We start from the raw sequence: 21,861 nt of genomic DNA on the forward strand, positions 1-21,861 counted from the left end.
GGAGACATTTGAATAAAATCCCTTAGTGACTGGAATTTTGAGACAGTAATAGATGGTCGTATTAATTTCATATTAATAAGTGATGAATATTTGCTTGGATCATTTCCCCTCATGCTTTGTTCTTGCTTTTTATTGTTCTCCCATGGTGTCACATTCTGTGTAAATTGGTTATTCAGGGTCCTCCTTAAGAACTCCCCCGAATGGCTGAGTACTTCAATTTGAGATACTGTTCATTGCTGCAGTTGGGGCATCATTTCCTAAAACCTGCATGTCTTGGTCATCTGAACTTGATTGGACCCTTTAAACAATAAAGAGATCAGAGCAGAGAAGAGAGAATCTTACTGAGGATTTATGAAACGTCAAAATTTAACAAATATATGATCTGTTTAATTTTAGTAAGAATAAAAGTTTGGATTAGTTTGTATGAAGACATCAAAGGAAGTAAAACTGATTAGAACTTCCAAAAGCAGGGACTCACTGGTTCTCCCACTGTAATGCTTAGGGATCCATCCTGGGGGAAAAAATGTCATCTGGTAAAAACTTCCTATTTCTGCCTTACTAGGTGGCACACTTGCACCTTGAGGGTCCTGGACCAATAAAAGAGTTAACCCAAGTGCTGAACACTGTTTAGCTGCCTTGGGACATTTGTTCTCTGTTCATGGATTTAGTAATTTTAATATAAATAGGCACCCCAGCAGCTGTGTCCCCTTAAGCATATTTTATTTAGCAGCTGAGTTATCCACGTCACTTGGCAGCTATAGATTTTCAACTTTTCCCTGTGCCAAGAGGGCAGCTGGAATAATTTGAGTACTCATTAATTTGGGAGAAATATGAGCTGTGTACGGCAGACAACATGAGTCTTCTGTATGGTGTTGTACCAGGATAAGCAGATCAGAGTAGAAGCAATTTGCCCTATCCCAAAGGGGCCCTAGGATTTTAATAAGCTGGTTATGAAAATTCTATTTCTTTGTAATTTGAAGCATCTAATTAGAGCCTGTAATTTCTCTCCTATAACGAGAGTGGATGAAGGTTAACGTTAGGCCTCCTGGGCCCTTTCACATTCATTTACAGAGAGAAATCAGGTAACAGTTGTAGCTAATTAGAACAGGGTATTAAATATTTAGTCCATCTTGATTTAACTTGGAGAACACATGCATGTTGTTGGGGTATGGAAAATGATAAAGGGAAGTTTAATTTAATTTTTAATCAAAGATAAACTTAAAGGCAGTATAATAATTTTAACACTGATGGTCCTAACCCGACAGCCAGAGCGGCAATTGCCTTTAGCCATCTGAACTGCCAAGATAAAGGAAGATGATGTCGATTTAATTTCATTACTGAATATGTTTCCCAAGTTCAAACAGCTGGGATTTATGCAGTCTGCATAAAGTACAAAGAATTCGATGATTTTTATCATAGCAGTGACATAACAAAACCACCTTTTGGATGTTTCGGAATTTGGATTTTGAGTTTGGATAACATGAGTGTGTTTTTGGGAACCATCCTAAGGAGAGATATCATTCATAGGCATTTCTTTTAAGAAAGGACTCCTGTCTAATGAAACCTCTCCCTGAAAGGTAATCTTCTTCCATGAGGCAGGGCCCCTATGATAATGGGGTAGCCTTGTGCGGAATAAAGTCTGACTTTGCCATAAACTGATACTTAAACTCCTGCATGCTGAGGACAATAAGTCATTCTTCTCTTGTCATAACCCAATCCAAATTATCTTCCTAAAGTGAGATTCAATTAAGTCAGGGCGTACATATCAGAAAGAAATCCCTCAGATCCAGTCCCATGACTGATCTTTTCTCCAGGGCCTGACACGAGGGCAAAGTATCTTCAGAGTGCAATCAGTTCATAAGATAGCTCCCAGGACTCCTGTAACTTACCCGGAAGCAGGCTGTTAGGATGCCAGAATATTGTAAAAGGGCAAAGATGAGGGGAAATGGTGAAAAGTCAGAAAAATAGAAAGATTCCAAAGAGTAACTCTAAGGCATACATTTCTCTAACTTTTCTGAGGAGGTGATTTATCGTGGCTGGTGAATCCCATCACAACTGCAGTTATTTCATTTGGGGGATGCTTGAAACGTCTTTACAGATCTGTACAACTCTCAAAGACTGTCTTACTTTGCTACATTGGCTTCCAGTTGCCAGTTATTACAGAATGGTTTCTGACGGCAATAATCCTTTGAAAATCGCCTGTTATTGGGGATAATAACTGATTGTCAGAGCATTAACCACCCTCGACTTCACTTTGGGCTATTACATAACAAAAGAATGAACTGGTGGTGAGTCTGCCAGGTGTATTAAATTATATTATGCATTATAGAAGTTCTGTGATGAGGATTAGCATCCAGAAAAGACCATCAGAAATTGCCAAACTCATTATCTGCTGAGGCAGGAGGCTGGCCTCAGGCCTGGGGATGCAAGGCTTGGGTTGTAACTATTAAGCCACTACGTCCAGTCCTTCTCTACTCTGGCAGGGAGACGGACAAGCAGCTTACCAGCATTTCTCCTCTATTTTCCACCTCTAAAGAAAATCGAAGTATACTGCATTAACCTATGGTCAGCTACAAAGCTGTATTGACTTATTTATTCATTTGTCTGGTTTCTTAATGGCAGGCCTACCTCTTGGGCAGTCTTCAGTAGTCATAGAATTTGGTGGACCTTCCCAACACCTCTTGGCAGACTAGATTTTTTTTTTAACTTTTTATTTTATATTGGAGTAGAGTTGATTAACAATGTTGTGACAGTTTCAGGTGTACAGTGAAGTGATTCAGTTATACAATACATTTTCCCATTTAGGTTGTTACATAATATTGAGCAGAGTTCCCTGTGCTATACAGTAGGTCCTTGTTGGTTATCCATTTTAAATATAGCAGTGTGTACATGTCAATCCCAAACTCCCTAACTATCCCTTCCCCCCACCCTTCCCCCCGGTAACAGTAAGTTCATTTTCTAAGTCTGTGAGTCTGTTTCTATTTTGTAAATAAGTTCATTTGTATCATTTCTTTTTAGATTCAAGAAATGTAGAGGGTGGGCCTTCAGAGGGCATGATCTCTGGGAGGCTCTGCTGTAGTGTCTCAAGCACTTACAGTTTCCAAAAGGGAGAAACATAAAATGAAATGATGGTTGAATACCCATGGAAATAAGCTTTGGACTACAAATATACAGATGAATCAGGGCTTGCCTTTTCTCAACAGCTCTGGGTGATCCTTCATGTAGCTATTGGTCCAGACCATTTCTGATGACCTGTGGAATGGTGCTGCTTCCAATTTTCAGTGGAACATACTTATGAGACCTATTTAATAGCATATCATCTCTAACACATAAGCTCTGAACTGTGCATTTTCCTACTTGAGTGTCATCTGTATGGAGTCAGGTCTTGTGGCAACATTGAAACCCTAGTGCCTTGCACAAAGCCTGACACATAGTAGATGCTCGGTAAATATCCACTGAATGGAAATGAATGGAAATTTCTGACTGTCTTTTTCTGAAAAGTATTTTCCTTATAACAAAAGTATTACATGTTCACAGTAGAAAATTTGTAAAAAAGCACTGCCAGAGATTATGATATTAGATGCTTTTCACATATATCTTCCCATTATTTTTTCTATGTATGTGTATTTTTAATTTTTTATAGATTGGATAAGACTGTCCATGGCATTTTGGAACCTATTTTGTTCGGTTAGTGATGTCTTTCCAACTCATTAAGCCATCAACTTTACCATTATTTGTGATGGCTTCATTAAAGGCCATTGAACGAATGTATGGTAATCTCCTTCTGTGGGCACATTTAGATTGTAATTTTTCTCTAATATGAACAGTGCTGCAACATACATCCTTTATGTTAAGTCTTTGCTTCACTCTCTGATGGTGTCCTTGGGCAACATGGAGAGACAAACAAAGAAAATATCCAGCAAGACTTCTGAAAAGACAAATTAATTTGGTGGGTAGAAAGGAAGGCAAATCAGGCTTTCACAGAATATAAGGCATCTGAACTTTTTCTAAAATAGGAAGGACAACATCATCTTATGGAAATCATCATTGGCTAAGTGTTTAAAAGCCATAAAATGTGGACTGTTACATTAATTCTATTTGTACATTTTAGCAAAATAAAAAATTTCAACTTGGTGGTAAAAAACGAAATTCCTAGAAGTGATTTCTGAGAAATGGAATTGCCATGTCAAAGGTTATATGCATTTTACATTTTTGAAACACATGGCCAAGTTATTTTAAGAAAGCTACAATAATTTATATTCCCATCAGTAGAAGGACTATTTCCGAATATTTTTATTGTCATTAACAAATCATTTTCAATTTAATAACAAAAACAAACCAGAATAACACCTCAAAACTCTTATTTTTATTTTAATTTATATTTGTATTTATGCTTAAAAGTGGGTTTAAACACTTTGTTCTATGTTTTTTTGTTTGTTTTGTTGCCATGAGTGTTTCTTCTTCTGTGACCTGGCAGTTCATGTCCTTTGCTCTATTACTGTGTTCTCATATCACAGTGTTGCAATTAAGAAAATGAGCTTTGGAGTCCCACGTGCCTTAAAAGGGTCCAGTAGCTGTCACTTATCTGCTCTGTGACCTGGGACAGTTTCCTACCCTTTCTAGGTCTCAGTTTGCTCATCTGCTAAATGAGAATAATGATAGTGCCCTCCCATTGCAATCCTACCATGTATGGTATCTGGCAAAGGGCCAGTGCTCAACATCCTCAGTTTTTATGCATCAATACTCATTTAATCCCTCTATTTCTCTTGGCACATTCCTACTCCATATGTCATGATAGATTATCCCCGTTTAACCTGTGTTTATACCTTTTAATTGCCTGCAATAACCACATTACTTCATTTATCTGACAAATATTTGGGGGTATCTGCTATGGGTCAGGTGCTGGATTAAGAGTTCAACAATGGTGAACAAAACATACTGTATTTCCATCATGAAGCGTATACTCTTCTCTCTCTCTCTGCGTGTGTGTGTGTGTGTGTGTGCGTGCAGGGAACAGAACATAGCTAAGTGACAGACAAATAAATGTAATTGTACTGAGTGCTATGCAGAAAACCGATAGCTGAGACAGAATAAAAGGGGGACTTATTTTAGATAACATTAAGAGGGAGAGACTTTCAGGGGTAGAAAGTTTTATGGTAAGACATCTGTTAGAATGGTAATTATCAAAAAGACAAGAGATAACAAGTGTTGACAAGGGTATGGATAAGAGGAATCCTTGTGCACTATTGACAGGAATGTAAATTAGTGCAGCCACAATGGAAAACAGTATGGAGATTCCTCAAAAAATTAAAAGTACACTACCATGTGATCCAGCAATGTGGCAATATGTACCCACTTCTGTAGGAAGGAATTTTTCTGAAGGAAATGAAATCACTATCTCGAAGAGATATCTGCACCGCCATGTTCATTGCAGCATCATTCACAATAGCCAAGACATAGTAACAACATAAATGTCCATCTATAGATGAATGGATAAATGTGATATATATATAAAATGCAGTCATAAAAAAAGGAAATCCTGCCATTTGTGACAACATGGATGGATCTTGAGGGTATTATGATAAGTGAAATAAGTTGGACAGAGAAAGGCAAATATCAATACTACATGATCTCACTTATATGTGGAATCTAAAAAAAAACAAAAACAAATAACAAAACTGATATAAACAGAGAGTAGAATGGTGTTGCCAGGGGCTGTGGAGAGAGGAGTGAGGGGAATGGGGAAAATGCTGGTCAAAGGCTGCAAACTTCCAGTTACAATATAAATAAGTTCTGGGGATCTAATATACAGCATGGTGACTATAGTTAACAATACTGTATCATATACTTGAAAGTTGCAGAGAGTAAATCATAAATGTTCTTACTAGAAAAAAAAAGGTAGTAATTGTGTGAGGTGATGAATGTGTTAACTAACCTTATGGCCATCATTTTGCAATATATCCACTTATCAAGTCATCATATTATAGACCTTAAACTTATACAATGGTATACATCAATTATATCTCAATGAAGCAGGGGGAAAAACAATTAAATTTTTAAAAAATGCTTAGTTTATCAATTTAAATAATAAATAAATGTACATTTCTTTGTACAATGCATAAAGTAATAAACTACAGGTAAAAGACTGAAGAAACCCCACAAGTTCCTCCTTATCTACTGGCATTTGGGCTACAGGGCTCAAGATGGCCTGTGTCCTATTCAGGAAACTAAGCTGTTTAGGGGGATAAGTGCAGAAGTGATGCAGTTCTGAAAGAAGATGATGCTTTTTAGGGCTCTACCATGGTCCCCTTAACCAGAGAGAAAAACAAACCCGTGTCCTCAGTGTTGCTCACAAAGTTAGGACAGAGATAGTGTAAAAAATTGAGGAGGGTCTTCAACCAGCAACTTTTGAGAAGTCGGCAGTAGTGAGTAACAGAACAACAGGCCCATCTCCTCTCTCTCTATTTTTCTTTATATCTCTTTGCCTTCCTCTTTCTATAAAATGTATTTTCAAAACTTACAACTTCAGTGAGGGTGGAGACCATATGGTTTTTTCCTCCCTATAGTGTCTCCAGCATTGAGCAGAGGGTTTAGTACTATGATGGGTACCCCATTAATACCTGATGGATGGAAGAGTAGATAGGAGGGTGGGTAGATAGGAAACAGAAAACAGAAAAGGTAATACAAATTAGAGGTCAGTAGGAAAGAAAAAGGGACACCAAAGTCAGGGGTATAAAAGTAGAGCCAAAAACAACTTATCTCAGAGGGGTTGTAGCCCTCTGCTTGAGGCAGCCAGTGCAGAGCAGGAACCCAGGACAGCTGTAAGACTCACAGTCTGTAAGAATAAAACATAACAATTGCTTAGGATAAAATACAACTTTTACTGATTGAAGACAATCAATTTTCCCCTGGAGTTTCTCAAAAAGAAGACAATGGCTCCCCAATCCCTATGGAACTTTCATTTACTTTCCTGTCCCGTCCACCTGAGGCCTCTACCCATTTACGTCAATTTAGTGGCGCTCTAGAGTAGGATCTTCAAAGAACTTGGGGGCTTGCTCTCACAATGGAAGTTCTAGGTTTGGGGTGCACCAGAATCCCTGGAGGGGGCAGAGGTTGGTGTATAGATAATGAACATATATAGATGGCCAAAACCCCAGAGGTGATTCTGATACACACAGACACCCTAGCTCTCCCCAGGAGCCTTGTCCCTACCTGTCTACCTCTTGGAGAATCACAGGTAAAATGGAATGAACACTGTCCTCAACAATATCCTTGCAGTTTTCTGACAAGCCCTTGACTTTTCTTACTGACAGTAAGCCCCAGAAGGCAGTAGGTGAGATGACAGCAGAAGCTGCTATTTTGTACTAATTTTTAGTGACAGGATGGATTGGTTGGGGAAATAGAAGTGACAAGAACCTTGGGAGAAAGCAACAGTGCTAGCTTAGAATTCACAACAGCTGTTGGTTTTAATGGGTTTGAGAATGATTTGGGCAGAATTCCAAACTATAACCTATTAACCTGCCACTGTACTGAGTCACCAGGATGGTTCGTGGAGGGGGTGCTCTATCCAAATCATGCTGCTGCTTCTGTGGGCTTTGGCTACAAATCCCAGTGAGAACACACAAGGACCACACTTGTGCCCAAGGCCAAGTGGGCCTTGGTCCTGTACCCTGATCTGGGCCCTCGGAGTCTCCCCAGTCCAGAGGTAGAGGAAGGCAAAGAGAGACAAACTTGTGGGGAGGAACATTAAGGAAAAAGGAGCTTTTCTCTAAGGTCCAGAGAGGCAGGCCCAAGTCAAGTCTTCAATCTTTGCACTCCTAGGCTTTTCCCCAATCAATACTCTCTTTAGGGTCCAGGCAAGAAGGACCATTGGAGGTCTCCTCTTAGAAAGAATCCCCCGCCACACACACTCTTTTGCACCCCAGCCCCTACCATTTTACTTTGTTTCATTTAACAGCAATCCTGCCATGTGGGTCCTATTATGTTAACCATAGTATCTTACAAGTAAGGAAAGGAGGCTTAGACGGTCTTCAGCTCCTTCAGAGAAGACCCAGATTCTAAGACTAGGTGTGCCCAATTCCTAATTCTTAACCCTGTCTTGTACCCACTGCATTCTGCTAACCTGCCCACCCAGTCATCTCTGTTTTCCATGAAATGATGCCATCTGTCCAAACTGTCACAAACTATGGGGGAAAAGGAGAGAATTCCACTGAAAGTTGCTTGGAATAGCAAGGGTCACATCACTATTTTAAGATGTAGTCTTTTCCCTGCTAGGTAATCTCTGAAGCAGGCAGTAATTTAAAATACAGTTGGCTTCAATCTTTGCATGATTTTCATCTAGAATCAAGGGGCAGAACCTAGGAAGAAACATATTATAAACCTGATCATCCACCCATGGATGGCCTTAAATAAGACACCATTTTATGGCCCCTAAAGCTGAGACTGTAATAACAAAGACCAGAGCTTTTTCATTTCTCCATTTCTTCCTGTTTTATCACTGAGCTTCAGTGTAAAAAGAAACCAAGGGAACTGAGCAGAGGGAAAGTAAAAACTTCAGCTGATTGATAGCAGACCAGTCTGGAAAAATACGAAAGTATTTAAAATGGAGTTAGTAATGAAGGAAAGGGCTCTAACTCTGATAAATTCTAGTATATCCCATGCTGACTTCTTTTGACTTCCAAAATTTGTGAAAAGAAATGAAGAGAAAGTGGGTGACTGATATAGATTGAGAATCTACCATATGCTGGATGCTCAGTTGGGCACAGTTGCCTCATTCTGCCCTCACAACATCTATATTTCTGTTTGGAGGGAGAAATAGATGTAAATCAAATAAACAAACAAATCGTAAAGATAACTGCAAAATGTACCAAGCACCATGGAGGAGACAAATGGAGTGATCCAAAGGAGGGGAACTGGGGTCAGAGGGAGTTAGCCATGAAAAGTGGGAGGAGAAGAGTATTCCAGGCAGTGGGAAAGGTGGAGGCGAAGACTAAAGCTAGAACGGTTTTGTCATATTTCCACATCCTCCAGGGCATCTAGCCGTGATAAGGAGTTTGCAATATATCCTAAGTGCAATGGGAAGACATCAGAGGGTTCTAACCCAGGGAGTCACACGATCCCATGATGTTTCATGAGCAAAAATACTGCCATCCCAATTTGTGGAACAATTAGCTTCTCTTTCCATAAGTGGATTTTCTGATCTGTTTTGCTTAATTTAACAGCTTTACATACATGAGTTTCTTTTTGTTTATTGTATTGAATCTGTAAGCCTTCTTGGAAGATGGGGCATACTTGTTAACAAATAACTGTCACCACCTGATCTCTCCAGGTCTAAGAGGGCAAGAGAGGCAGAGAGGGACCTCCCAGCTGACCTCACCTCACCCATGGGAGGTGAGTTTTTTTTCAAGAGTCTTCCTATCAGCAGAAGGGGACTTTTATGGCATTGCCAATCAACAAGTGTTTGAGTGCTGGCTCTTTGCCAAGCATTGTGCTGGATTCTATGGATTCAAAAATGAATGAGACAGGAGTCATATCTGTCTGTCCATTCCATACCTGCTCCTTTAAATGTGCTCCTTCAAAGGTTCCATGACTTGATGTCATCATACAAACTCAGGGTTTACAGTGGTGCCCATTCTGTCTCAGGGCTCTTGACATCTTATTCCTCCATGTTGAGGACTTATTCCCCATGTGACTTTTCTGGATCTGACCATGGATATCCAGTATCTAGTACTCACTGAATCATCAAAGAATAAGCACGCAAATGAGTGAATGAACTTCTCTCTCAATTTGGCAAGCACTTAAGATGAAAGTGCCCATCTTGTTTGTCCAAAGAATACAATCTGTTTTTGAGAAATTTATAGTGCAGAATACAAGAATTATATAAGACAGCAGTTTTTAACCTGGAATCCAGAGGGTTCTTAGAGAATCCCAGTTTGGACTTTGGTGGAGGAGATACCTCAAACCTCATGAATCTTATCTGAAATTGTGAATGTACATCCTGCAGCCTTTTTTGTGGGGAGAAGGTCCATAGCCCTTGTCAAATTCTTGGTGGATCTCATGACTTTGCAAAGGTTAATAGAAGGTTTCATGTTATACCTCTGATGTTACTCTGATTGTGTTAGAAACTCTCAATCTCATTATCCTTAGCTTGTCAAAACCCTTCTCTTAGAAAAATCCTCTTCTTTACTCACAAAAATCAGTTTCCTCTTCAATCAAACCTCTGGGTACGGTTAGGGAGGCATCCATGAATAGGAGATTTGGCTTTCCTGGGCTCACCTTGTTTGGTTTTACTGCAACAAACTGTCTGAAACACAAGTGGAATGCAACCCTACCTGACTGGAACTCATTGCTTCCAACCTGTCTTTTCATTTATTATCTCATTTACCGTTGATCACAGTAAATGGATGAATGAATGATCCATGTGTAGGTGGAGAAAGCACAGTTCAGAGGGTTTCACTAACTTAGTCAAGATTGCCAAGACAGTAAGTATGGATTTGGACTCACCTGGAACCCAATTCTCCTGATTCCCAACTGTTTTAAGGGTACTCAGTATTCGTTTTAATCAAATATAGTTAGGCACATAGACATGGAAATGACTGTCATGAAGGAAGAAGTTTATTATACTCATAGACCCCTGGAAGCAAGAGGCATGTCATACTATGCAGGACCACACGGGGAAGCACCAATACAAGATGAGTGACAGTGGGGAGGGGAACTGATGGGCTGAAGCCTTTATTGTGTTTTTTGTGGGAAGAAAGAGGCAAAGCAGGATAAGCAGGCTTAGAATTGAATAATTTCAGTGGGCTCAGGGATGTAGGGGCTGTCCCTAGCTGTCTGGTACCTATCTGGCCCTGGAGTGATTAGGGCAGGTGGATAATGGCCCTGGGTGTGCACACCTGATAAAAGGAGATAGTTGGGGGCATGGGGTCTGGATTGGTTGGTTTACATATCAAAGGTGCACTTGAAGGCAAATTGTTTACTATCTCCAAAATTGGCTAACCAATTGGGATGGGCAGCTTCTCCAGGACAGTAAGTCCCCAGATATCAGAGCATCAAAAATACCCCCTGAATGAAGTTAATGGAGCTGGATAGTCTAATGAATTGTATCACCCACCTTTGAGGATATTTATAGCTTGACTTCTTACTGCTCCTTGAAGTGGTGTGTAATCTCTATTCCACAGTGCTAACCTAAGTTAACAGTCTCTGGGTGACCCAGAGACAGCCATCTCCTTCACTTGGAAAAATACGTGGCCATAAAACTGGACTTCAATCCCTGGCCAGAAGATTACAAATGGCAATTTTTTCTGAATTAGGATATTTTCAGTACCACACATGAGATATCAGGCACTGTGCTTGAGAGGAAGGAGATTATACAGACTCTTAGAGCATCCCCAAAATGACAGTCCATTTTTCATAATGGTCTATGATATTCATTTGTTGAAATTTTATTACTTTTGTAAGTTAATTCAATTTATCCCATTTTATTGCTGCTCAGGGCACTGTTACCTTATTTGCCTCTCTTGTCCTTCTGGATGATGTTTCTTCTTTTATTATGAGCATGATGGCTTCTAGATTAAAGCAGCCTGCTCAATAAAACTGTTTTTATTGGCATCCACCTTCTCTGAGCCCACCTCTACTCTTGCAGCATTTTCATGAAGACAAATATTGGCAGTGATTTATGAAGCATTTTTGTGGTTAATCAAGTTCCAGCTCTCATTTTCTGCTTAGAGATTAAAGATTTTATTCAGAAATGCTTCCCTGCATCAGAAATCATAGAAATGAGCAAATAACAATAGAAGTTGGTTAGGAATATTTTTTGTGAAGATACAGGTTAAGAACGTAGTAACAATTGACTTTAAAACACAAAGACATCAGAAGACTTCTTTCTAAAGCTGAAGTTGTATACCATTTTTGAGAAATCCTGGGTATATTTTAGGGAATAATTGAGTTGGACAGTGAGTCAAAAGGGACAGAAGTAGGTGAGAAGATGTGAAGGTGAGTCTACGTGCTTGTTTGCAGAGGCTGCTACTTAGCTGAATTGAAATATGGAACACATGGGTGTGGGCAACCATATGTAACTGGATGATTCTTTTAGCAAATTTTATTTACACTTATAATCCATAAATTGCATGTTTTTAAAGGTAGAGATACTAAATTTATAGTTAAATGTTATTTTAAAGTAAAAGATTGCCTTCGTTTTTAAAAACAAAAGTAAAGACTGTATATTTGGAGGCTCCTCAGTGCCCTGTCCCCAGCCCTTTCCTCTGTATCGGGACTCAGTAGTGGGGCTATTGTAATTTCAAGAAGCAATGCTTTGGGTGCGAACACCCAGCTCAGCAGCTACAGACATCTGGGTACAGATCTGCCCTTTCTTGGGGAAAGAAGAAAGTGCAGTTGGCTGATCCTGCTTGCCCAGTCTAGCTGGTGTCATCAGACATCCTGCCTTGTTGGATTGACACAGCCTTCTTTAAAAATGTCCTCTTGATCCAGCTCCTCTGTTTCTTTTTTTAACCACCCAATGGATTGTAAACTCCTTGAAGTTTAGCCTCAATCCTTTGCAATCTATAGAATCACTGTATTGGAAATGGCTTCAAATATTTCTTAATTCCCAATGCCACTTCTTTTTGTTCAGGCCTTATCTCTTTGGTGATATGTTTGTTTTTTTTTTTTTAATTTTTATTTTATTTTATTTTATTTATTTATTTATGGCTGCGCTGGGTCTTCGTTTCTGTGCGAGGGCTTTCTCTAATTGCGGCAAGTGGGGGCCACTCTTCATCGCCGTGCGCGGGCCTCTCACTATCGCGGCCTCTCTTGTTGCGGAGCACAGGCTCCAGACACGCAGGCTCAGTAGTTGTGGCTCATGGGCCTAGTTGCTCCGTGGCATGTGGGATCTTCCCAGACCAGGGCTCGAACCCGTGTCCCCTGCATTGGCAGGCAGATTCTCAACCACTGCGCCACCAGGGAAACTGCCCACTGCGCCACTGCCCTGGTGATATGTTTTTAAAGTGTTGGACTCCAACCACCTGTTTCAGACCCATCATGGGTGCTTCTAAAAAATGTAGATCCCTGGGCCTACTTAATCTGAATCTCTGGAGGATGGGTGCTGGGGACTGGTTATTCCGATGCCCAGTGAAGTCTGAGACCTCTCACCCACCTGGCCAGAGCCACTGTCATCTCTCACCTGCAGTGTTTCAGTGGCCTCCTACTTAGTGTCTGTGCTTCTATTCTTATCTCCCTATGGCTGTGGTCCTCAAACTTGGATGCAAATTGGACTCTCCATGGGGAGAATAAAAGTTGGGCCCTGCCCAAATCAGAGGTTCTGATTTGATTGTCTTGGTTGGGCCCCGGGCATTCAGAACTGTAAGAACATCACAGGAAAGCTGAATGGGCAGCCAGGATGAGCACAACTCTCTAAGGCCTGTTCTCCACACTGTAGACAGAATGATCCTTTCACAGGATTATGTGTCAATCCACATCAGGCTTCTACTCAGTTCCTCCTATGGCTTCTGTTCTTGCTACAGAAAAAGCCCAGGCTCTAACAGAGGCTGCAAGGCCCACATGATTAGGCACCTGTTGTCTGTCCAAGTTCATCCTGTACAATCTCTCCTACCTGACTCCACGTCATCCATACTGGTCTTGTCAATATCCCTTGAGTATTCCTATCTCAAGGCTTTGTACCTTCTGCTCCCTTCACCTGGAACATTCTTCCCCAATAGCCATATGTCTTGCTCCCCAGCTCCACCCATGTTTTGTCCAGATCCCTGCTCAAGCATCACCTTATTGGGGAGGCCTTCCCTTCCTCCCTTTCTAAAATAGCAGCCCCCATCATTCTCCGTTGCATAACCCTGCTTTATTTTCTTTATAAGCTTTTAATCCAACAAATACATAATCGTTTTATGAATCTGCCATTTATCATCTGTTTTACTCTCATGAAAATGTAGGCTCCCTGAGGACAGAGAGTTTGTTCTCTTTACCCTTCGTATCCCCAACACCAAGAATGGTCCCTGGCACATACTTGGTGCTCAGAAGTTACTTGTGACAGATGATGAATGCTACCCTTGGACTGTCTCAAAAGCATGGGCGTTGGTTATTTCTCCTTCAATGCTGAAGGGAGTTGTGAAGGCAGCAGCAGCCTGTTTCCTGGCTATACAGTTGCCCCATTATAGTTCTGCTGGCAGCCACTCTCCTTCCCCTGTTTAATGGCTATAGAAAGGAGAGAATTTGATTGATTATTTTTGCAAACTCAAACTACCCTATGTGCACTAAAGGTTGAGAGGAATAGTGCTCCTCTAAGTTTCTGGAGGGAATTGTATCTAAATGAGTAAGAAGCATAATCTGTGTTTTGGAAAAACTGGATTGAGTTCTTTGTGTCATCTGGGAAGTTTTATACTAAGTTAAATTAAGTGACTTTGAACTTTGAAATGTCCACATCCTAACGTTTTATTAAGCTTAATTGGGTTTGTAGAATATTTAAAGACCATCCAAACTCAAATGGGAGATCAAAATGAACTAATAGGTTGATGTAGACTTACCCCCACCTCCTGCCTTTGTGCTGCGGTAATGAAAGTGATGCATTCATACCTGCGGATGATGAGCACAAAAGCCTGGCTTTCTGGGGAGTTTTGGTGTGTCCTGATGACTGCCCTGGTCTGAACTGTGCCATGGCCCCTTCCCATGATCATCTGTGCTCTGAACCTGGCTTTCAGAACCATCCCCATCTGTCTCTGCTAAGGAGGCTTGCCATATAGTAAAAGTAGTTGGGCTCTAGGCAGACTTGTCAAAGTTTGTTTGATGGAGCTTCTTAGGGAAGAAATCTCCAATTATTGGACATAAGATCCAAAAGTTTACAGAATCTGTCAGAGATGGAAATGAGGAGCAGTTTGACTCTATTACTCATAGAGGTTTTGCACTCATTTCATTGAGCAGTGGAGTAAGGCAGCCCATCCTACAAGATGCAAGGCCAGAACTTAATTTCCACAGGTCATCTCTTCTCCTATTTGATTTTCACTGATACATTTACTTTTCCTATGTCCTTGGAGAATGGTTCAGGAAGTAGCAGTGTCATTACTTTCTTTTCATTTAAAATGATCTTTAATTATTAAAGCAATATTTGTTCATTTGTAAAAACATTCAAAGGATATAGAAGTTTACAGAGTAAAAAGTGTAAGTCCCCTTTTAGAAAAAAATAGGATTCTATGCTACACAATATCCCACAACTTGCTTTCCCCCTTGCTAAGTTATAATGGATGTCTTTCTCATGAGTACATAGCTGCATGGTATTCCACTACATGAATGTCCCATGAGTTTTTTAGCCAATCAGCTATCAAGAGAAACTTGGAATTTAACAGGTTTTAACCATTACAAATAATAAAGGTGAAGGTCCTTGTTTTTTACATATTTGTGTATTTGTGAAAATGTCTAAAACCGAATTATAGGGCTTTAAGAAGATATGCACTCTACAATTCTCCATACATCTATGACTTCGTGTCATCTCTGTTACCTACTTGGCCCCCATAGACATTTTATTTGTTATCCTGGCTATAGACAAATGCCTAGAACTAGAATTACTGAGTCTGAAAAAATTACAAATATAAAATGCTGTTGTTAAATGGATCTCCAGAATATTTATTTTGGAGTAAAGTCCCTTCATTTTGTTGCCAGTTGAAAGGCATTATTTTGAGAAATCCAGGGCATGAACCCAGTATTGTATGATTATGTTTATTTTATACGCAGAGAGGCAACGAGTCATTTCCACGCCATTTCTACTCAAATAAGGGGGCCAATTCACTGGGAGCCAAGGGCTGCACATAAATGGAGATATTTAACATGATTCTGATTTTCTTTCATAAGCAATAAAATAAAATACAAACCAACAAAACGAGTATAATGCTATAAATGTCTTTGCACATACCTGACCCAGGGGATGGTGCTGACTGGAGAAGCCACAGTAGTGTTGGCAGTAGGGGCAGCGGTGCTGGTGGAGGGGGTCGTGGTGCTGGTTTTCATGATTGTGGTTATTTTTAGCACATTATTCCTGTGTAATCATGTCTGGTCTGAAGTTTGGTGCAATCCTACTGGTTTTCCAAATGGGTTGCCATCTTTTAAAATCAGAAACTGTGTAAGTTTTCCTGAATGGTTCACAGCACTGTTCTGGGGTTTTAACTATGCCTCCAAGAGAGAACTCAGTTTATCCTCAGGTTCGTCACCTGGATGGCAGAGGAGGTTTGGCACCTGCAGGTACCTTTGCTCAGAACAAATAGGCTGCTTTGCGTCAGGTCTTCTCCTCTTTGCCTGCAAAGGTAGACTCACAGCTTCACTTCCTAAGAGCTATCTTTTATGCTTTCTGCTTCATTAAGAACTTGCTTTGTGCAGGTTTTTATTAATCTGATGTTTTCCTTTTAAATAAATTGAATTTGAAATGAAAGGTAAAGATCTTTGAAGAAAAAAGCCTGAGGCTGGTCTGGCTCCTGTGAGTGCTGGCTCAGGGCCTTGTAGCTGGCTGGGTTGACAGAACCGGCATCTCCAGGAAATTGAGGGGAGACCCCAGTGTTATCCTGAGGTCATGGAAGACCTCTCTCATTAGATCAGTACTTGATGAAACTAAGCAAATCCCTTTACTTAACCGAGCCTCAGTTTCCGCCTAAATCAAACATTTTCAGCTAAAAGCCAACGGTGGCCAGGCAGGAAAAGTGAACAGGGGACAGCTCTGTGTAGGAAGGTCAGTGGTGACCACTTTGGGCCTATGAGGTTGCATCTTCTATTTTTTTTCCCCAAGAGAGTCAGAATCTCCCAATTAAAAATAAAAAAAAATCCCTCCTCCCAATGTGATTCCAGTGGGAATAGTGTGGAAAAGAGCTGGGGGAATGAAAGAGGCAAAGGTCTCTGTGTCTGCTCATCTGCCCCGGAAGCCTCCTTGCAGGAGCTGTTGATGGATGAAATAACTGCCTTACTGAACACAAATGAGGACAGACTAAGGCTACACAATGATAATGTATATTTAAACATCTCTTTAAGTTGGAAATAAGCCATCACGTAAGAACTAGTCTTCCAGTTATATGTCTCAGTTAAGAGGATACTCGTAACTAAAGCAAAATCTTAATTTTCAGTCAGCTATGTGCATTTACATTTTTATCCATTTCATTTATTGAGTTGTAATGTTCCAAGCACTGTGCCCCATCAAAGCACAGCCATCCTATCCCTTGTCAGGTGGATGGTCTAGTGGAGATCAACCTCACAGGTATAACCACCAAGATACTAGTTAACAACAGTCGCAATAAAGGCTCTGAAGGAGCCGTAGGGGTGCTTGACCCAGTCTGGCTGAGTGGAGGAGACATCAGCTGGAAAGACTTTGGGACCACATGTTGAATGTAATTCATCTAATACCATGTCTGCATTTAACTCAGTCATAAATTGGTGGCCGAAGGACTGACTTCACCTGCCAGAAGAATTTTGTTTGGACTGTGCGGTATTGACCCACATGCCATTTAAAATGTGAACCAAAGGATTTTAACCCTTTTAATTTCTTGTTTTTCTTCCATCTAACCCTCAAGTACAACTCTGGGAGGTGGGTTGTACTTTATTTCAAAGAATTCTGGCCTCATAATAGAGATTTGAGAAGGCAATAGAAAGTGAGAGATCCAAGGTTTTATGTGTGTTCTCTGCTCTTTAGGAGCCAAAGTTTAGGAAAGCTAGAGAGGGTTCCCTTTGGTCTCCTGGCTATAGGCTGTGCCTCTCATCCCAATTAATTACCACCGCAGACAGTAAGAGAGTGTTTGCAACCTGTTCTCACCATTGGGTGGGTGAGGGGCATGCTGAAGTTCTTTCGGTGGCGTTTTTATTCCCAAGAAGAGCACACTCTGTACTTCCTGTGCGGATGAGGAAAATGGTTGCCAATTTGGTCCAGACCTGGATGATCTTTGTCCATATATGTGTAGCAAACCCAGGCCCACGATGCTGCCAGTCTCCCGTTTCAAGTTATTCTCCTCTGTCGCAAGTTGCACACAGAAAAACAACCACCACCAGTGCCATATGGGTTAAAAGATCAAAGGCCCCAGTTTTGAATATATTTCTAGCTGACTTTACTTCAAATGTCTTAAATATGTTTCTAAGGATGGGAAGCATGGAGCATTAAAGAGGTAAACCACATGTGTGTGAGCCATGCTTGTGGTCTGGGCAGGAGGGTGAAAAGTGAAAACCACTGATCCGTGTGTTCCTCTTCCTCTCAGGTTCGCATCTTCACGTACCTCATTGGAAGAGAGGCTGCTTTTGCAGACAATCTCAAGTGGATGGCCTGTGCCAATAAAGGTAGGTCCCCGGATGGGTTCAGTTCTGAATAAGTTCTCCGTGGATGTGTAGAAACAGAGACAGTCACGAGAAAGTGGAGAGTTCTACCAGAAGGCTGTGAATTCTAAGATAAGGTCTGGATGTTTCTAAATGATTATGACTGACTTGTAACAACTTCTCCCAAAATGTGTTTATAAACTTTGAGGACATAGTCAAGTGGAGTGGTTAAACCTCTCCACTCTATTGCTTAGTAGCTGAGTGACCTTGGAAGAATTACTATGGCAGAGCCATTTACCATGCACCAAATATACACGTGCTCACTCACCATTCCCAGCCCCCTTGCACTGGTTCTGGCCAACAGGCTTTAAGCAGAACCAACCTGGGTCATTTATGGGCTAAAGCATTTAAGAGCTGGTTTGGTGGTATCTATATTCTTTTCTGCTCCTGTGAACTCTGAAGCTACATGATGGAATAGAAGAAATAGCCTGGGTTCCTGAGTGGCCGCATGGAGCAGATGCCTTTCCACTCACCCTGTCTTCTGCCATCTGCCAGCCGATGATGGATATATAGTCTGTGTGATAAACCTTTGTGTTAAGCCAGTGAGATTTCCAGTTTGATATGTTCCCATAGCATAACTTAACCTACATAACTAATTAACTTAGTTAACTTTAACCTGCTTCAGTGTTCTAATTTTCAAAGTGGAGAGGGTGATAATAGCTTTTCTTTTTGATTTTTATTGAATATAGGGTTAAAAAATGAAATGGTACAGATTAGGTGCCTAGTTCAGTGCTGAGACCTAGTAAGTGCTCAATAATTGTTGGCTTTTCTGCATTCACAGGTTAATTTTCTACATTCACAGTCCCTGATGTGTGTTGGAAACAATGCTTTAGGGAAGGCACAGGGAGGGAAGAAACAGGGCCTCCAGTCTTATGAAGGGCTTCTTTTCAGTCTACACACAACCAAGAAGGCAAAGCATAGGAGGCAAATAGGTGGTATATTCTAGATTCCTTGAGTCTTAACCCAAACTCCTTGAGTTCAAATCCAGCCTCTACCAAATACCAATCACGGTGGTGGATGTTACCATACCTACCTGGGTCTGAGTTATATCACCTACAGAATAGAGATAGTGATGATACCTGCCCCAGACAGATGCTGTGAGCATGAATGAGGCCATGCAGGTAAAGCTGGCAGCTCAGTGCCTGGCACAGAAATGCCCCATATGATTTCCTAGTGTTATATTGATCTGTGGTTATGTCTTATCTCTGCTCAGAGGCTATACAGTCCCTGAGAGCAGCCTGTCACTCTGATTTCCTCTTGAGCACTCAGCCCAACCTCCTACTCTATGTAGAGTGGCTGCTTCTTTAAGGTTTGAAAAATGAGCAAATTGACTATAAATACTAATAAAGGAAGATATGTCCTGTTGCACAGTAAATTGGTATTGGTGGATGTAGGTGGTCTATTTCTACATTGCCTGTTATGCCATCCTTTATAAAAGTTCCAATATATGTATGTTAGTGGAGGAAAGAGGACTCAGGGAAGGGTTGGCAGGTCTCAGCTTTAGTTTTGGTGACTTAAGACAAAGTTATTTTAGTTGCAAGCAACCAAAGTTGCTCCTTGAAATTAAAAAGAAGAGTGTTTTGGAGAGAGAGGAGAGTGAGTCAGAACCCAGAGTGGGAAGGGAAGCTTATGTCTCATGAGGCACCAGGGGCTGTGTTTTTGTTTTTCTTTTCCTTCTTGGTTTCTTTCTACATTCCGTGGCATTCTTCTTCTCTGTAGATAGATCTTCTCTGCTAGGGCATGTGCATGTCAAAAATGGCTACCCCACGCTGTGCATACCCATCTATCCACATAACACCTATTGTGGAGAAAGGAGAGTTTATATCTTCTCCCAAAAATGATTCTGACACCCAGCTTGGGACAGGTCTTCCCCTGCCGAATTGCATGTAGGCAGAGGTAAGCCCACAAAGAAAAATATATGTGCTCTGCAGGTGGATGGACACGGAAAGTTCTCAGGGAATAGGTGCCTAGCCAAGCAAGTAAACCTCTGCCTCACTTTCCCTTCGTTTGGTATTGTCTTTTATTATCTGCTTCTACTTGGAGAAATCTTTGAAGCAAGTCTCAATTTCCTCATCTAAAAATGGAGAACTGCATGAAAGGTTTGAACATTTCCTTGAAGCTCTAAAATAACATGTTCTGCAATTATTTTAGTTTATTGGCTGGCTCACCTCACTCAAAAGTATCAGTAATTCTGATTGTCTCAGAGTAATGCATTTGGCTTCATTTGAAGGGGGAATATAGAAGGAAAGTAGGCATGAGGAGATGGAGGCTGAATGGATCCTAGGTTGCCTCTGAGAAAAGAGACCATTGAGATAATTTTTGGAACTTCACTGACATTTGAGTGAGCTACACTTTCTCAATTTTTTCCTTGATTCTGTGGTCTTGAAAGAAAGAGTTCCTTTCCATTTTTTAATTTTTAAAAGTTTTCATGTTATTCCTGCCACATCAGACTGCAATTCTTCCCATCAGCGAGTATGCATTTAGTCATGGGTTATTGTTTTTACCACTGTCTGTGTCCAGCTGATGAAAATTACTCAAATTGAAGCCTTGTCTTAATCAACTAATATTACACCATAATTTAGTTTTAGTCATTGTTTATAAGAATCTTTGAAGAATCCTTTTGAAGACAATTTAGTCAACTCAGAGTATTTCGGGGCCTGGCCATAGAATATAGCCCTTTAGATTTATAAGTTCTGAGCGCAGCAACTTGGAAAATCCAAGGAGGTAATAGTAGCTGCTTAGCTGGCCCGGCCGCTGGATTCCGCAGTGATTCTCCTTCTCTTCCTGTCCAAATCCAGTTGTTTCCTTCCCTGCCAGAGTCAGTCCCTCACAATAGTTTCACCTTCCTCCTCTGCTTCTCTTCTAAAGGGCCTTGGGAATAAAATGTCATTGTTTGCCACTCTTCAAAGTAGCAGTTGCCATCAAAATGTAAGGTTCCAGTCATCTGTGCCCATATAAACATCGGCTTCATGTTGCGTCAGTTATGGGGTTTAGACCAACGTAACGTCGGTGAGCAAGTATTCTTCTATGGTCATTAATTAAATCATTGTTTATACTCTCAGATTGTTATAGTATGGAGGCAGCATAACATTTTTCATCTCAAGTGACATGAGGTCCAGGGAGGGCCCGCCCCCCTCCTTACATATTTTTGCCCTGACTCAGCCAAGTTCTTCAGTGAAATGAAGCATTAGCATTCAGGGACCAGAGCAGACCCAGGGAAGCCCAGGGAGAAGCCTGTTGGCTGACTGACCAGAGTGACCCTAGGGAGGAGCAGGAGTTGTCAGGACCAGCTCATTGTCCCTGGGTCAGTGGTCAAGGACCTGCTATCGGTGCGAAACTTCTTGTTTGGAAGTCTGGTAGCCATGGAGACAGTTCTCAGTCAGTGGACCTCTGACACTGTCCCCTGAAAATGGATGTCTGGGCATATTCATAGCCCTCACAGGAGTTCTCTGCCTCCTCCAATCCACTAGCAATATCCAGAGAGGTCTGGAGCTCATTGGTTTGTCTCATTTTATGCATAAC

The 21,861-nt window shown here is 41.0% G+C and overlaps 1 protein-coding gene across 1 annotated transcript in view; it reads left to right on the plus strand.

Annotated features, from left to right (window-relative positions):
* CACNA2D3 (calcium voltage-gated channel auxiliary subunit alpha2delta 3) overlaps positions 1-21,861 on the plus strand; it is a 791,777-nt gene that overhangs the window by 478,427 nt on the left and 291,489 nt on the right. Inside the window, exon 12 of the mRNA XM_061195439.1 lies at positions 18,225-18,303. Within this exon, the coding sequence (XP_061051422.1) occupies positions 18,225-18,303 (79 nt within the window). The remainder of the gene's footprint in view (positions 1-18,224; positions 18,304-21,861) is intronic.

Source organism: Eubalaena glacialis, chromosome 7, assembly GCF_028564815.1.
Source record: "Eubalaena glacialis isolate mEubGla1 chromosome 7, mEubGla1.1.hap2.+ XY, whole genome shotgun sequence".
In the NCBI taxonomy this organism is placed as follows: Eukaryota; Metazoa; Chordata; class Mammalia; order Artiodactyla; family Balaenidae; genus Eubalaena; species Eubalaena glacialis.